Here is an 18,766-nt window from a genome sequence, read left to right as displayed (position 1 = left end):
AAGTGGCAGGCCAAGAAAAATCTCAGATAAGCTGAAGCGAAAGATGATGAGAACAGTCATAGTGAACCCACAGACCTGCTCCTAAGACCTATAACATGATCTTGCTGCAGATAGTGTCTCTGCATCGTTCAACTATACAGCACACTTTACACAAGGTGATGCTGCATGATGCTGTAGTGCAGAGGAAGCCTTTTCTGTGTTGACACCTGAAACAGAGTCACTTAAGGTATGCTGAAGCATATTTGGACAAGCCAGCTTTATTTTGGAATAAGGTGCTGTGGACTGATGAAACTAAAATTGAGTTATTTGGACATAACAAGTGGCAGTATGCATGGCTGAAAAAGAACACAGCATTCCAAGAAAAAAGCTTGCTACCTACAGTAAAATTTGGAGGTGGTTCCATCATGCTGTGAGGCCGAGTGGCCAGTGCATGTACTGGGAATCTTGTTAAAGTTGAGGGTCACATGGATTCCAGTCAATATCAGCAGATTCTTGAGAACAATGTTCATGAATCAGTGACAAAGTTGAAGTTGCACCGGGGCTGGATCTTTCAACAAGACAACAACCCTAAACACTGCTCAAAATCTACTAAAGTATCCATGCAGAGGGACAAGTACAACATTCTGGAATGGCCATCTCAGTTCCCAGACCTGAATATTATTGAAAATCTGTGGTGTGATTTTAAGCGGGCTGTCTGTGCTTGGAAACCAGCAAACCTGACTGAACTGGAGATATTTTGTGCCTTCAACCAGAATCCAGACTCTCATTGGAAGCTATAGGTAGTATTTAGAGGCTGTTATTTCTGCAATGTGGTAGTATACCATGATATAGACATGGTTAAGTGGTTAAGTGGTTAATGCGTTGGGCTTGTGAGAAGATCCACAGTTCAAATCCCAGCCTGAATGGAAAATCACTAAGGGCCCTTGGGCAAGGTCTTTAATCCCCTATTGCTCCCGGTGTGTAGTGAGCACTTTGTATGGCAGCACCCTGACATCGGGGTGAATGGGAGGCATTGATGTGTAAAGCGCTTTGAGCGTCTGATGCAGATGGAAAAGCGTTATATATAAATGCAGTCCATTTACCATTTGTTAAATTAACAATCATCAACTCTATTATAGTGTTAAATTAACTCTATTAGTACTGATCAACTTGATTTATCAGTGTATTTGAGTTCATTTAACACTGCAAAAGAGTTGATTTGACACTATTTTTAATATGACCATATGCACTTGCTGGGGTGTTAATTTGACCCTGCAACATTTACTGTGTACAGTGCCATTTAAGAAGTTCAAGGTCAAATCAAACAACACACTAAGTTACCAAATTACCAGTTACAGTTCTTTGCACAACTATTTTGGTATAGATACAACACAGATTCAGCTCCAAGCAGAGCACAGTGTCCAAGTAAAACTAAGAAACACCAAAATGTTTTATCTGCCAAAGTCCATCAGGACAAATAGGAATCAAAGCATCGTCATGTGAAAAATTAGACCTACACCATCACAGCATTTGGTAAATGGAGTTTGTTTGTTTGTTTTTTATTGGGGGTTTTTCCCCCTTAATTGCTGGCTTGGCATCTTTGAGTTTGATACAGTAGTGTTCAGAATAATAGTAGTGCTATGTGACTAAAAAGATTAATCCAGGTTTTGAGTATATTTCTTATTGTCACATAGGAAACAAGGTACCAGTAGATTCAGTAGATTCTCACAAATCCAACAAGACCAAGCATTCATGATATGCACACTCTTAAGACTATGAAATTGGGCTATTAGTAAAAAAAAAAGTAGAAAAGGGGGTGTTCACAATAATAGTAGTGTGGCATTCAGTCAGTGAGTTCGTCAATTTTGTGGAACAAACAGGTGTGAATCAGGTGTCCCCTATTTAAGGATGAAGCCAGCACCTGTTGAACATGCTTTTCTCTTTGAAAGCCTGAGGAAAATGGGACGTTCAAGACATTGTTCAGAAGAACAGCGTAGTTTGATTAAAAAGTTGATTGGAGAGGAGAAAACCTATACACAGGTGCAAAAAATTATAGGCTGTTCATCTACAATGATCTCCAATGCTCTAAAATGGACAAAAAAAAAATCAGAGATGCATTCAAGAAAATGGAAAACAACCATCAAAATGGATAGAAGAATAACCAGAATGGCAAAGGCTCACCCATTGATCAGCTCCAGGATGATCAAAGACAGTCTGGAGTTACCTGTAAGTGCTGTGACAGTTAGAAGACACCTGTGTGAAGCTAATTTATTTGCAAGAATCCCCCGCAAAGTCCCTCTGTTAAATAAAAGACGTGCAGAACAGGTTACAATTTGCCAAAGAACACATCAACTTGCCTAAAGAGAAATGGAGGAATATTTTGTGGACTGATGAGACAAAAATTGTTCTTTTTGGGTCCAAGGGCCGCAGACAGTTTGTGAGACGACCCCAAACTCTGAATTCAAGCCACAGTTCACAGTGAAGACAGTGAAGCATGGTGGTGCAAGCATCATGATATGGGCATGTTTCTCCTACTATGGTGTTGGGCTTATATATTGCATACCAGGTATCATGGATCAGTTTGGATATGTCAAAATACTTGAAGAGGTCATGTTGCCTTATGCTGAAGAGGTCATGCCCTTGAAATGGGTGTTTCAACAAGACAGTGACCCCAAGCACACTAGTAAACCAGCAAAATCTTGGTTCCAAACCAACAAAATTAATGCCTTGCAGATGTGAAGAAATCATGAAAAACTGTGGTTATACAACTAAATACTAGTTTAGTGATTCACAGGATTGCTAAAAAAGCAGTTTGAACATAATAGTTTTGAGTTTGTAGCGTCAACAGCAGATGCTACTATTATTGTGAACACACCCTTTTCTACTTTTTTTTTACTAATAGCCCAATTTCATAGTCTTAAGAGTGTGCATATCATGAATGCTTGGTCTTGCTGAATTTGTGAGAATCTACTGAATCTACTGGTACCTTGTTTCCCATTTAACAATAAGAAATATACCCAAAACCTGGATTAATCTTTTTAGTCACATAGCACTACTATTATTCTGAAGACTACTGTATATTTCTGCAGAAAAATCAATGAGGACAAATGTAGCACATTCGTGATGGGTCCCTCAAAAATTAGGCCCCTTTTCAAACCTTTCCTGCAGTACTGTGGGCGATGTTTTTATCCTTTTCAACAGGTGACCTGACATTGTTGAAAATCTTGTGATAACAATCGTGTGAATTTGTCAGCTCAAGTTGGGTAACTTTAGTTACCCTGCTAACACCAGTCACTTTCTAACATGGCTCCCTGACTGAACATACTTTATGATCTTTGTACTGACCAAGCAAGACAACCTCTTGAGTGGATAACTAGCTAATACATCAAAAGTCTCAGACAAGTAGGCAATTTGGTTTGATCGCCATTCATTATTTTACAACTTACAGTAACATACAAAAACACACTTTGAAAGACAGAAGCAGTGCGCATTACTGATGTGACCCTAACAATGAATATCATTATTACTACTTGAATCGCACAATCTTCAATTCAACTTATTGGTGAATGTGAATAGTACGTGAGCAAAGCTGCAAAATGCTTCATCCTCAACTGCTCCCCTTCAAAAAAAATACTGTCATGTGTGTAACAAGATAAAATAATTAGTCCCTTATTGCATAATTTATCATGCTAGGGAAATGAGAGTTCATCAACAGCAAAAAACCTTTCATCTTTTATCGTTGGCTAAATGAAATACACGCAATCCTCCAACTGGCTGTTGGCTGGGCTGCAATATGAATCCTTACCACTCAATGCCATCAAAACCACCTTCACTATTCTTAAACAGCCCTTGAGAAGAAAGGCAAAGCCTTCTCGGGAACAACAGAAAACTGATATTTCATTGTCTGTTATTTTTATCATTCTTAAATTTTCATCTATTATTTTGTTTTATTGTATTAGTGATAGAAGCTCTCTGTACTGTGTTTATTGTTAAGTTACATTTACTTTGTTGTGTAACAGAGCTGTCTGTCAACGGTGAGACTGATTCAGCACTGGGCTTCAAAAAGATTGTCATCCACTACAAACCTGATGCTCACGTTCAGATCGATGCCAGTGAAATCATCATCCACGACCAACAGAACGTGACAGTTTATAGCTGGTCTGAACTGACCATCACTGCTGGAAGGTGCTGTCACACTCATTCATGAATCATTACACTTAAGCCCCCGTCACACATAGCAAGAATGTGGAGGAGCCATTTCGACACGGCAAATATTGCCATTATACGACACAGTCGAAAAGAGGAAAAGGGGCATGGTCCAAACGCATCCTACTGTCTCGTCCACACCTGCATGATAGCATCCAAAGCGTGTTTAGACTGCAGGTGGACGACACAGATTGCTGTCAGACAGCCATAAAAGGCACAGGTGTGCGTGGCACACCTGTGCTCCGCGCACACGCCTAGGGCTGGCACATGCAGGACATAGCGGCAGGCATACCGTGCCAGATTCATCTCGGGGTTCCATCATATGCGCTCAAATCATCACGGATCGCGTTTTGCCGCCGCTGGAATATGTAAGGTGCGGTTAGATGGTCCTCAGATAACACATGGACTGATGTTGGATAGGTGTCCCATCTCAACCGCACCCGAAGAATTATGAACATGTGCTTCACACTCGGGGCCACTGGCAGATTTTGAACAAGTGTGTGGACTTCCACAGATGGCTGCCAGAATGTTTTGGAACTGAAATCCAACACCTTTCGGATGTGTGCCATTTCATAAGTCCGACGCCATTCTGCGTGATTCCGGCTATGTGTGACGGGGGTATTAGCATTCAAATGGACCAAACCATTTCAATTTGAACATATTTCAGAATTATTATTGAACAAGCTTAAATAATAATAACAATAATCCATCCATTTTCCATACACGTTTACTCCAATTAACGATCATGGGGGGCTGGACCCTATCCCAGCAGTCATAGGGCGTGAGGCGGGATACACCCTGCACAGGACGCCAATCTGTCGCAGGGCCACATACAGACAAACACATTGAAAACCCGCATGCACACATATGGACAATTTAAAGTTTCCAATCCACCTAACCCGCATGTCTTTGGATGTGGGAGGAAGCTGGAGCATCCGGAGGGAACCCACAGAAACACAGCGAGAACATGCAAACTCCACATAGAAAGTCCACAGGTGGGAATAATAATAATTATAATTATAATAATAAATTAATTTGTCACCATTGTTGTTCCTGTTTTAGCACAAATGTGGATACGGTGTCTGTTTTGTACCAAAACTGAATTTTGATTTGACTTCCTCTCCCAACATTCATTAACCATTTTGTATCATACATTACTTGTTCCATATATGACATATTGTGTCGACGTTTGGGGAAATACATATAGAACTAATACTAAACCAGTTTTTCTGTTGCAAAAGAAAGCTATAAGACTCATCAGTAAGAAACCATATCGCGAGCCAACAAATCCGTTATTTCCTTGTTTACAAATTTTACAATTCTGGGACTTGATTGATTACATCACAATACAAATTATGTATAAAGTCAAAAATAAGCTATTGCCTCAACATGTCCAGGATCTGTTTAAACTGACTCTCCAGTCTGAGAGGAACATTATTATTTGAGAAATTAAAGATCCAAACTACAGTAAAAAGTCATTGTGTTTCCGTTAGGGGTGTTAATATCTGGGCTAATTGTCCTGATAATATTAAAATACTTGGTACATTGGTTGGTTTTAAAAGGCTTTACAAAAAGAATGTATTTACCCGTTACATTTTGAAGGATTAGGTTTACCATTTTTGTCATTGTGCTTGGATTGTGCACTATTATTTGTTTGGTTGTGTTTTGAAATTTTAGCAATCGATTAAGTTTAATTGTTCATGCACATTTTTTTGTGTGTGTGTATATATATATATGTATATATATATATATATATATATATATATATATATATATATGTATATATATATATATATATATATATATATAGGGGTAGGGTGGTGGCCAAGTGGTTAATGCGCTTGGTTTCCGTTCAGAAGGTTCCGGGTTCAAATCCCACCCCTGCCACATTTCTCCATGTAATGTGGAGTTGCGTCAGGAAGGGCATCCAGCGTAAAACTTGTGCCAATTCAACATGCAGATCCACCTTGGATTTGCTGTGGCGACCCCAAGTGCTGGGTCCGCACGTCGGGACGCAGCCGGCGCAGTGCGGCGGCACAGGAAAAACACCTCCGTGTTGATAACCATTTGTAAAATCCAGGCGGCTTTTGATGGCTTTCAGTGGAGTGAGTATATGAGAAATTGTTTAACAGCTGGACATGTTCCAACTTGTCCTTAAGGCTTCCAGCAGAGGTGTTTTTCCTGTGGCGGAGCGTCGCAGCGGCTGCGAGCCGACACTGCAATCCGTCCGCACGGCTTTCATTAAAAAAATCTCCTTTAACAGTGGAATATCCGGATAAAATGCTGAAACCGACTTCTTCTGAAACTTCTCTGTTCTCTCACGACATCCTGGATCAATAGAGCCTGAAATGTGGAGGTTTTCAGCTTGAAACAGGCTGACGACAGCGCCTGGGAGTGCTGCGCGACGTCTCGCACCGTGGGAAGTCCTTAAAGCGACAGTATCACCTCAAAATGTCTCATCAGCTGTTAAAATTTTCACCGAAAACCATCTTAATTTTTCGACCCGTGTCCACTTCGATGTGTCTCCCAGGTTTAGAAAAAATTTTGATCAAACAAAGCGCCAGTCTCTCAGCAACTTCTCAGACAAAAGAATTCCGACGAGGGGCTGGACGACTCCTCCCACAAGGAGTGCTCAAAGGCGAATGACGTCACTGACAGGTGTGGAAAAACTCACGCATGCGCACGAGGGTTCAAGCATGTCTGACGTAAAAACATATGAATGAAATCCATATAGCTTTTGAAAAAAATAAAAAGGACCTATACTTTATGGACAGCCCTCGTATGTATATATATATATATATATATATATATATATATATATATATATATATATATATATTCTTTATTTTTTATGTTATAAGGGGAGGGTATTTATAAGCCTTGCCTTTGCCCTTTCAGTTACATGGGTTCTCTGTACCTTGTTCTTTTTATATTTTGTTATTGTCTTTATTGTTGTTCCTCTGTGTGCCCAATAAATAAATTCATTCAGTCATTCAAAAGCTGACATTTTGCTTATCCTTTTTTCAGTGTGACACTGTTTTGTCGAGAAAAGGAGATCCACATTTCAAACATCAACATTCAAATGGTCATCTTACTTCACGAAAGCCACAATACAAAATTCCTCTGGCCATCTCTGAGACATGCACGATCTGGCAACAATGTGGAAGGACTTTTAGGTGGGTCTATAAGTCTCCCCATGTAAAATAAAATGTTGTGCATTTGTTGAACTGTGCACCCTCTGTTTTCACGCATGTTGTTTCAAAAAAGGAGAAAGTTTCACCTGCCTAATTTAATATCAGCCAATTAAACCACTGAAGCAATATTGCTGACTTGTGAAAGAAACTCTTGTTTTTTTGCAGCATGTTATGTAGTTATTGTGTCTCTCTGCTGCCAGTCTTGTAATGTCATTACTATATTTGTCTGTAGCTGTAAAGACACCAGATTTCAAGGTGCTCCTGAAAGCTCACTCACCAACAATAAAGATCCAAACCGAGGAGACTGATGTTAAGAGGTGTGTTTGATTCTGCAACACTACATCAGTATCTCAGATTTGAACAAGCACAGCTGTTTAGTCTTTGTTGTCCAAACAAGATAAAGTTCACTCTTTTAGATCAACTTCAGATTAACTCAGCAGAAGCTGTGGGCATGAAGACAATAAGGAGAATAGAAATCTGACATTTGACCCCAGTGACCTTGACCTTCACCCATATGATTGAACTGTGGCTGACCTTGCAAGGGAAGTTCTGGAATTGGTGAATTCTGAGGTCAACCTTAATTGACATGCCATGTTTTATCAAAATCAGGTAAAGGACCTGGGAGTAGTCGGCCAACAAATATTAAGCCAGTCATGAACTTGATGATTGACCTTTGTCGGATTTCACCTTTCTGGGCAATTCCAGACCCCACATCTACGCATGTCAAGTTTGGTACAAATATGATTGAAAAACGTTTGAAAAATTCAAGTTTAGAAAATTGAAAAACTGGTGGCCATATCTGGTCAGATGTTTGGTACCACTGACGGCTGCCCTCAGTCACTCTTGTGGTTCAACTTTCTGAACAAATGTCAAAGAAAGGACTACTAGCAAAGTAATTGGCAAAAATAAGTTGAATGCTCAGAGGCTTGAGTGCGAGCAATTATTAATGTGACTAATGTTGCAAAACTTGAGCTTACCTTTTATTGTCTTTGTTTTATAGAGCTATAGCTGTGGACTACAGCATCCCATCTGCACCAGCGATGGAGTGCTGGCACTCGCCGGCTGAAGTCGCTTTGCAGAGGCCTCTGGATGTTTTTATTGTCCATCAACTTTAACAAGCTGCGAGAGACTGGCATCTTGTCCAGAGTGTACCACGCCTCTCGCCCTGTGACCACTGGGATAGGCTCTGGCTCGACCATGACTTGTAATTGTAATAAGCGAGAAAACAAAATGAATGAATGAACTTTAACAAGTCAAATCCTTGAATAAATGAAGAAGGCAAACACTGTTTCATGAAACACTGGTTGAAAACAAACAGTCCACATGTTGCAGATAGAAACAAATAAATTGTACCACAGATCTTTGGTTTCATTGTCTGACATTTTGTTTGGAATGACACCTTGAAGCTGCAAGTAGCACCATCACCTGATCTCAAGCTGAGTCTGCATGATGTCCTCATGCCTCATGCATGAGAGACTGAAAGGTTGTTGGCCTGCATGTTTCTTCAATGACTGACTGCCATGCCCTCTGCCCCTCCTCCTCTCACCCACTATTTTCTGGGACAGGCTCCAGACCACAAAACAACCCACAACAATTTTGGGAATCTGAAAGGCAATCAGGGCCACAAATCGACAATGAGAAACCAGTTTCAGGGAGTAACTTCAGTGTAGCTATGCCACATAACAGCTTGGTTCTGTTGATATGGGTTTCGGTGTTTTACCTGCTGCATTAATAAAAATGAAAACTTTAACACTTATTTGTGTAATACCAACATGAGTCATGAGGAGGTGATGAGGCACTGTGGTTAAAGTGGGGCAAAAAAAAAAAAGTCTGTGGGGCAGATATGAAGATGCAGTGGTATTTCCAGCCCAGTCTCCTGATTTTTTCATGATCCTGTCACAGAATGAGTCACATTTTTGCAGCGATTTTTCCCCCTCCCCCAACATTTCGTGACACAATCACAAAAATGTGCTGCATTTTGTGAGGGTATCAAAAACTAATAGATTAATTCAGTTTTCGTGATACCATCATGAGCTGGCATCTACATATCTGGTGACTTATTTATAAACAATTCACATGGTTTAAAATAAAAAATATTTGATTTTAAGCTACTGATCTGGTGGGATAATGTAGGTATGATTGATGCATAAAGTTGACACATATTCAGAGATCACATACCTCCACCAAAATAATAATGGCCATCAACCACCAACTGATGGAGGTGGTCAGAATTTCTCTTTCTACACACCGTCTTTAATACAGCATGACCAGCTTTTCTTTTAAAGTGAATATGAGGAAGTGTGTATTGAGTGTACTGAGAAGTGTTGGGCCTGACTAGGAAAAAGTAGGGGTGCAGTTTCCATCTTTTGCTTTCTGAGAAACCAACATTTCTGATGTGAAATTTTGATTCAGTGGGTACAATGTTGAGAAATGTTGGTTTCTCAGATGCAAAAGATGGAAACCGCACCCCACTTTATCTGTTATGTTATTGGAACTAAATTTATCAGAAGAAAATTGGTCCGATGATGTTTTTAAAACTTAGCTGAAAAGCTAAAACATTAGCTTCGATAATTATCTGTTATTGGATTAGCTGAACTGTGCCCGCCACTGCTTAGAGAGAGCTCATCAAGTCAATGGGTCACTGGTATTTGGTGATACCTATAGTTTTTGCAGGAGAATGAAGGTCCAAGTCTTTAGATTCTTGGTGTTTCCTGTTGTACTGTTAGGGTTATACTGTTTTCGATCTGACAGCACGAATGGCCACACATTTTCTAAGTGCCAAGCGAGCGGTGTTAGATGTTCGTGTGTCAGCTGGAATTTGGTCAACACCTGCTGCGAGAGGTTTTGATGGGCTCTCACAGCGTACACTCTGTCTTTCAGCCACTGGTGTGCGCAAATAGTTGTAGCAAGAAGTGTACGAGGCATTGGAAGCAGCTACAAATTTACACGTTCTGCATATGAGTCCTGCTTCATGCGCACTTCATGCACAATTCGACCAAATTCGCACTATGCATGAAGGGGCCCTTAATTTTTAATAAATATGGGCAAAGTACTGAAGCATCTTCATGTATTGTGACATTGCAGCAGATAGGTGGGTCCTGTTGTACTTTCAATAATATGAAACTAATAATTACAGCCATCAGGTAATAATTCAGTAATTGTTCATGGGCGTTTACTGCCTGCACATTATAAACAATTGCTTTGAACACATTTGCCAAGAATGCGGTCAAAACAAATCTTAAGCTTGGTGAGTCTGTGTGTTGCATGTAGGTCTGTCCTCCGTCACAGTGTTAATAGGCGCAGGTCAAAGGTATGTGGACTCAAACAAGGCAATATACCTGTTTGACAAGGTGCAGTTACTGAGAACTGCAGAAGAGGAATCTATGCCAGACTTGTGCAACCATAAACAAAAAGTGGCCACATTGTTTCTGAGCATTTGTAAGACATAAATAATGTCAAGCTGTTTAATCCAGTGCTGTTTTCATTCTCAGTAATGGGACTCACTGTGGATTTTGCCTTTTATTTGGGATCAGTTATTTACAATGTGATAAATTCAGAGCACGGCATTACAGAGGAGAGCGCATGTTAAAGATTTGAAAGGAGTGTGAAACTAAATACCTGACAAACAGAGAGAGAGAGAGAGAGAGAGGGAGTGACACCTCCTGAGTCAGAGCGCAGTGACGTGAATTATGGTGCAGTTTTCGTAAGACTCACAGCTGTAGACGAGCCGAGAGGAAAAATTCTCCCTGTAAAGTGGAAGAGGATTACCTGACTCTGTAAGTACAAATCGCTATAAGACAAATGGTGAGATTTATGCTGTGATTTTCATTGTGTTGAATGTTGAACGTGTCAGTCAGGTCCTTTCCACTTCTGAGATAAATAGGTAATCATTAACTTGACTGTTTGAGCCAGTTTAAAATATTTGGATTTAATCTAAAGTTTTACTCACTGTCATTGTCACCAGTGTGAAGCTTCGAGATACCAAGATATTGTGCAATCTGAAGTCAGCATGTGGAGAAAATTGTTGGATTTTGTGAAGAAACTTTTCATGTCGGTCCTTGCGGAGGAGGATACTTTAGGACCTACATTTTAGAGTGTCCTCAGACATAATGTTTCTTGCCAGATGGTCGACTGTGTGTGTTTTACTGACCCTAAACACTGCAGTCTTTGGATTGAAGATGATTGGCTACAACAGACAAGTCATTTGCTCACAGGTGAGCGCAGATGTTTCTAATGTCTGATAGGCCCCATGCTGAAATTTCCTGTACACACAGTTCTTGTTGACACTTTTCACTTTTAATTTCCTTTCCATGCTGATGTGGCTTGGTTTTAATTTGCATTATCACTGACCTTAAATATTTAATCCAAGCGGATAGCCACCTGCCAGCTTTGCACAATGCACTTCATACAAACACAAAGGGTGACATTTAAAAATATATTTTTTCTACTTTGTGTTTCCATTAGGGTTTGTCTGATTGCACTATGAAAGATGAGATGCCTCTAAATGTGCCACTGGATAATGTCATGCATGTCAGAAACCTGATGGCACAGGCTGCTCTGTGTTGTAAGGGCAGAGGTCCATGTGCATTATGTCTGCTGGTAGACATCCGTCTGAGCACAGACATGGACAACAAGGGCTCTACTGGGCATGATGATGAGGATTACAGTGAGGACAATCCAAAAGGTGCAAACCGACGCTACATGCAACCCGTTACTGACAGCAGCATCCCACTGATTTCTATGTTTTAAGTGATTAATCCAAATCCAATCATCTTCACACTGTGCTTGACATGTTGTAGAATGTGTCATGATTCAATTGGCACAATCCAGAGTGCAGGTGCCTCAGTGTTGAGGACCCCAGCAGCTGGAGAAAGCCAAGGTAACACCCACGTTTCACCTGGCTGCAGCAGACAGATGGTTGCTTTCAGATGTGGGGAATACCAAATCATTTCTATATTGCTGTTGATGTGGCAGCACATGGCACAAGCACATGCTTCCACTTGACCCGACCTGGCTGCCAGACAGATTAAGTTTCTGTGTCCGGGCACTGTGTACACACTACACAGGACAATGTCATCTTGGTTTTGCATGTGTGTGTGTGTGAAAACAATAACATCCTAACAATACATGGCAGACACTTGATACAACCTCAAATCAGAAAAAAGTTGGGATGATATGACAAATGCAAAAAAAAAAAAATGAAAAGCAATGATTCTTACATTTAATGTGACTTTTATTTCAATGCAGACAGTAGGAACCCATGATGTTTAATATTTTATGTGGTCAGCTTCATGTCATTTGTTAATATACGAGGTCTATTAGAAAAGAAACCGACAGTTTTATAAAAAAAAAATAAAAAAAAAACTATATGGATTTGAGTCACGTGCGATTACACCAGACATGCTTGAACCCTCGTGCGCATGCGTGAGTTTTTTCACGCATGTCGGTGACGTCATCCGCCTGTGGGCAGGCTTTGAGTAGCACTGGTCCAGCCCTCTCGGCTGAAATCCCTTGTCTGAGACGTTGCTAGAGACGGCGCCCGTTGCTTTATCAAAAATTTTTCAGGACCTGTGAGGGATATCCGAGAGGAGTTTATGCGGACATTCCACTGTTAAAGGAGATTTTGTAATGAAAGAACGTGCGGGCAAATTCGCCGAGTCAGTTCCGTGACGACGACGCAAATCCGTCTGCGCCGCAACAGGAAAAACACCTCCGTGTTGAAAACCATTTGTAAAATTTAGGCGGCTTTTGATGGCTTTCAACAAGTGAGTATCTGAGAAATTGTTTAACAGCTGGGCATGTTCCAATTTGTCCATTAAGGTTTCCAATGGAGGTGTTTTTCCTGTCGCAACCCTCCGCGGTCGGGTCCGGCCCGACATGCGAATCTGCCTGCACGTTCTTTCATTACAAAATCTCCTTTAACAGTGGAATGTCCGCATAAACTCCTCTTGCCGACCTCTTCTGAAACTTCTCTGTTCTCTGACGATGACCTGGGTGAACAGAGCCTCAAATGTGGAAGTTTTCAGCTTGAAACAGCGAGACAACGCCGCCTCGGAGCGCAGATCGCCGTCAGGTGCTGTGGGCCATCCTTAAAGCGACACTTACAGACCAAAATCTCTCATCAGCCGTTAACATTTTTACAGAAAACCAGCTGAATTTATCGAATGGTGTCCACTCAGTTGTGCCTTACAGTTTTTGAAAAAATTTTGATCAAACAAAGCAGCAGTCTCTGAGCCATTCCTAAACAATGAAAAAAACGACGAGAGGGTAGGCCACTCCTCACTCAAAGACTGCCCACAGGCGAATGACGTAACCGACAGGTGTGAAAAAACTCTTGCATGCCCACGAGGGTTCAAGCATGTCTGAAGTAATCACAAGTGATTCAAATCCATATGGTTTTTGAAAAAAATAATAAGGTCGGATACTTTTCTAACAGACCTCGTACATCCATTCCGGCATTGATTGACTGATGCGCCAAAGCATTTAATAAGTTTGGAATGCTGCGATTCCTTCTCACAACAATTAAAAGCCATTTTGGCACTGAGGTTATCAAGAGATGGTGTATTCACAAAGAATCTCAGTCCTCTCAGAGAGCTCTTAACTCCCAAAATGTGACTCGGCTCAAATCCTGAATTATTCGCAAACCATCAATTGCAAAATGTGAATGCTGAAAAAACATCTCCTGAAACATGAACGCAGGTCTGTTGACCCCCAAAACATGAATCTGCTGAAAATCGTAAATTATCCACAAACCATTAATGAAAATTTATACAAACCATGAATATCCGCGACCTGTAATTTTGCTGAAAACTGTGAATAAAATATCCCATAAAAAATATAACCCATAAAACATGAATACAGGTCTCCCAAAATGTAAGTTAAGTAGTTTACGGATTTCAGTTCATGGAAGAATTACTTCAGGAAGTCTTGATCGCAAACCCTTTCTTCAAAAAAAAAAAGGGGGGGTACACTACACCCCATGAGCCGATCCCCGTGCAGGCTCTCGCTTCTGGTGCCAAATGCCCAGCCGCGCTCAGCATAACCCACTTCGGGGATAGTGGCAGGTGGGAGTTTGTCTAGCGCGGTACACCTGTCAAACAGTAAAGCAGGTGTCCTAAGGTGAGTTTAGGAAGGACAGAAACCTCCTGTGGAGCAGAAGGGCAACAGCTTGCTTGATCTTGATTTTCAGTATGAATACAGACCGGGGCCTCACAATCCTTCTGACTTTTTGGGTTTTAAGCAGGAGGCATCAGAAAAGTTACCACAGGGATAACTGGCTTGTGGCGGCCAAGCCTTCATAGCTTGGCTGCCACAAGCCATGCTTTTTGATCTTTCGATGTCGACTCTTCATATCATCATGAAGCAGAATTCACCAAGCGGTGGATTGTTCACCCACTAATAGGGAACATGAAAGAGTCAATACATGTGCAAGTCGAGGGACAGTGCAAAGCCTTGTGCTGCAATGAAGTGAGAGGCAGGCAGTCATAATCCCACAGATGATAGCTTCACACCACTGGCTTCTCAGCCAAGCACATACACCAAATTGCGAAGAAATTTAAATGTTGCAAGATGTGCTTTCACGTTTCGGGAGATATTTTTTCAGTATTCATGTTTTGCAATTCACAGTTTGTGGATAATTCACAATTTGCAGCTGATTCACATTTTGGAATATGTGTTTTAATTTATTTCCATGTGAGGACAGCATGCCGATGTCCGCTCCTCACAGTGAAGTTATGCGCAGTCATGTTCTAAATGCCACTGCAGGTGTTCTCCAGCTGTGACTTGCGAGCACATATATGTGAAAAGCTGCAGGTCGCCCACCTTTGTCTGTGGACCTCGTCGGCTCGCAGAAAAAAGGCTCACTCTGTGTTCCTTTGTGCTGTGATTTTTATTTTATGTATGTAGTTGTTGTATGTATTATTATTTTTTGTCATGCGTCTGTCTGGTGTCTGTGTTTTTAATTTAATACCTTGCATGCACGGTCAGGTCCAGCTGACAGTCAGTCGGCAGTCAGCTGACAGGCGCTGTATGTCCACAGCAAAGCGTATGAGCAAAGCAATCACACATGAATGACTTCACGCCTTTACCCTTATTTGTTTTATTTATCTTCCACTCTTTCTGTCTGTCATGTAAACTACAATTTACGTGGTGGAAGTGATATCAGTCTGCCCAGCCAGCTCATTAATTTCACACTGTGCCGTGCGCGCTCAAATGCTGGCTGGTCCTCATGTGATCGTGTCTGTATGTAATTATCAGCATGCCATGAGAGCACGAACGCCCGCCCATACATGTGCATTGCGTGGAGTGTTGTCATGTTCACTGCACGTTATGTGTTCTCCAGCTGAGTTGCAGTACGGATTGGTCAGCTGTTCCAGCTGGACAGTGATTGCACTCCAGGACCCTCAGCCACACCTGACAATGCGGGATTATGGTGTGTGTGGGGGGGATGGGGGACGACGACGACACACTCCACAAGCCATTTGTGTTGGGGGGAACACAGCGCACTCTGACATGTCATTTATGTGTGTGTGTGTGTGTGTGTGTGTGTGGTGGGGGGGCCGGCGGAGTCACACCCATATGTGTTGCTTGGTAACATTGCACTCGTGTAGCACTTAGACAATTTTCACACCCAGCTTGAAGATAAGATAAGACTTTATTGATCTCACAGTGGAGAAATTCACGTTACATCAGCTCTTAAAAAACACACAAGATGCGTGCGAGTAGAGGAAAATGTGCATCAAACAGCATGTGCAAGGAAAGGATAAGCAATAATAATAATACTTTTAGCAAAACAATAAAATAAGAAAATGAGGTAGAAATAGAATATATATATACTCAACAAAAATATAAACGCAACACGTTTGGTTTTGCTCCCATTTTGTATGAGATGAACTCAAAGATCTAAAACTTTTTCCACATACACAATATCACCATTTCCCTCAAATATTGTTCACAAACCAGTCTAAATCTGTGATAGTGAGCACTTCTCCTTTGCTGAGATAATCCATCCCACCTCACAGGTGTGCCATATCAAGATGCTGATTAGACACCATGATTAGTGCACAGGTGTGCCTTAGACTGCCCACAATGAAAGGCCACTCTGAAAGGTGCAGTTTTATCACACAGCACAATGCCACAGATGTCGCAAGATTTGAGGGAGCGTGCAATTGGCATGCTGACAGCAGGAATGTCAACCAGAGCTGTTGCTCGTGTATTGAATGTTCATTTCTCCACCATAAGCCGTCTCCAAAGGCGTTTCAGAGAATTTGGCAGTACATCCAACCAGCCTCACAACCGCAGACCACGTGTAACCACACCAGCCCAGGACCTCCACATCCAGCATGTTCACCTGCAAGATCGTCTGAGACCAGCCACTCGGACAGCTGCTGAAACAATCGGTTTGCATAACCAAAGAATTTCTGCACAAACTGTCAGAAACCGTCTCAGGGAAGCTCATCTGCATGCTCGTCGTCCTCATCGTTGTCTCGACCTGACTCCAGTTCTTCGTCGTAACAGACTTGAGTGGGCAAATGCTCACATTCGCTGGCGTTTGGCACGTTGGAGAGGTGTTCTCTTCACGGATGAATCCCGGTTCACACTGTTCAGGGCAGATGGCAGACAGCGTGTGTGGCGTCGTGTGGGTGAGCGGTTTTCTGATGTCAATGTTGTGGATCGAGTGGCCCATGGTGGCGGTGGGGTTATGGTATGGGCAGGCATCTGTTATGGACGAAGAACACAGGTGCATTTTATTGATGGCATTTTGAATGCACAGAGATACCGTGACGAGATCCTGAGGCCCATTGTTGTGCCATACATCCAAGAACATCACCTCATGTTGCAGCAGGATAATGCACGGCCCCATGTTGCAAGGATCTGTACACAATTCTTGGAAGCTGAAAATGTCCCAGTTCTTGCATGGCCAGCATACTCACCGGACATGTCACCCATTGAGCATGTTTGGGATGCTCTGGACCGACGTATACGACAGCGTGTACCAGTTCCTGCCAATATCCAGCAACTTTGCACAGCCATTGAAGAGGAGTGGACCAACATTCCACAGGCCACAATTGACAACCTGATCAACTCTATGCGAAGGAGATGTGTTGCACTGCATGAGGCAAATGGTGGTCACACCAGATACTGACTGGTATCCCCCCCAATAAAACAAAACTGCACCTTTCAAAGTGGCCTTTTATTGTGGGCAGTCTAAGGCACACCTGTGCACTAATCATGGTGTCTAATCAGCATCTTGATATGGCACACCTGTGAGGTGGGATGGATTATCTCAGCAAAGGAGAAGTGCTCACTATCACAGATTTAGACTGGTTTGTGAACAATATTTGAGGGAAATGGTGATATTGTGTATGTGGAAAAAGTTTTAGATCTTTCAGTTCATCTCATACAAAATGGGAGCAAAACCAGAAGTGTTGCGTTTATATTTTTGTTGAGTGTGTATATATATATATATATATATATATATATATATAAGTACATATGCATATATAAACATGATTGGAATTGGAAAAAAAAATAGGAGCATCTTATTTACAATATGTGAAGTGGAATTTAGATGTGATAAGCTGACATCAGTGCTGGGCTTTGTAAACGAGTTGTTATTGCACATGATTTGTGGACATATTAATAATGCACGTGATTTGTGGATATATTATGGCATGTGGTTATTTCACAGTGTTATTGTACAGCCTGACAGCAGCAGGGAGGAACGACCTGCGGTATCGTTCCTTCTTGCAGTGAGGGTGCCTCAGTCTGTCACTGAAGGAGCTGCTCAGCTCCACTACAGTCCGTTGCAGAGGGTGAGAGGAGTTGTTCATGATGGATTTGAACTTGGCTAACACCCTCCTCCTCCAGAGAGTCCAGAGGACAGCCCAGGACAAAGCTGGACTTCCTGACCAGCTTATTCAGTCTCTTTCTCTCCTGCTCTGTGCTGCCCGGGGCCCAACAGACGACAGCATAGAGGAGAGCAGAGGCTACAACAGAGTCATAGAAGGTCTTAAGCAGAGGCCTGCTCACTCCAAAGGATCTCAGTCTCCTCAGGAGGTGAAGGCGACTCTGGCCTTTCTTGTACAGGGCATCAGTCCAGTCCAGTTTGTTGTTGAGGTGAACACCCAGGTATTTGAAACTGTCCGCTGTCTCTATGAACTCCCCTGGATGTTTACCAGTGGGTGAGGTGGTGGTTTCCTCCTGAAGTCGATCACCATCTCCTTCATCTTACTGGTGTTGAGACACAAGTGGTTGCGACCCACAATGGCGGAGTCATCAGAGAACTTCTGGAGATGGCAGCTGTCTGTGTTGTAGGTGAAGTCCGAGGTGTAAAGGGTGAAAAGGAAAGGCGAGGATGGTGCCCTGGTGGGCCCCGGTGCTGCACC

The 18,766-nt window shown here is 42.0% G+C and overlaps 2 protein-coding genes across 2 annotated transcripts in view; both read left to right on the top strand.

The window, feature by feature from the left end:
- Positions 1-8,755, top strand: part of itih3b (inter-alpha-trypsin inhibitor heavy chain 3b) — a 290,232-nt gene extending 281,477 nt beyond the window's left edge. The window contains exons 21-22 of the mRNA XM_034167581.1: positions 7,612-7,696; positions 8,380-8,755. Of these exons, the coding sequence (XP_034023472.1) occupies positions 7,612-7,696; positions 8,380-8,494 (200 nt within the window). The 3' untranslated portion in view covers positions 8,495-8,755. The remainder of the gene's footprint in view (positions 1-7,611; positions 7,697-8,379) is intronic.
- A 2,262-nt stretch (positions 8,756-11,017) lies between these two features.
- The window catches only part of il17rc (interleukin 17 receptor C), a 36,320-nt gene continuing 28,571 nt past the window's right edge, over positions 11,018-18,766 (top strand). Inside the window, exons 1-3 of the mRNA XM_034166487.1 lie at positions 11,018-11,155; positions 11,344-11,593; positions 11,844-12,063. Coding sequence (XP_034022378.1) covers positions 11,489-11,593; positions 11,844-12,063 — 325 coding nt within the window. The 5' untranslated portion in view covers positions 11,018-11,155; positions 11,344-11,488. The remainder of the gene's footprint in view (positions 11,156-11,343; positions 11,594-11,843; positions 12,064-18,766) is intronic.

The sequence above is a fragment of the Thalassophryne amazonica genome, chromosome 3, assembly GCF_902500255.1.
Source record: "Thalassophryne amazonica chromosome 3, fThaAma1.1, whole genome shotgun sequence".
In the NCBI taxonomy this organism is placed as follows: domain Eukaryota; kingdom Metazoa; phylum Chordata; class Actinopteri; order Batrachoidiformes; family Batrachoididae; genus Thalassophryne; species Thalassophryne amazonica.
Note: the sequence above shows the minus strand (reverse complement) of the source record. Positions and strands in the feature narration are given on the sequence as shown.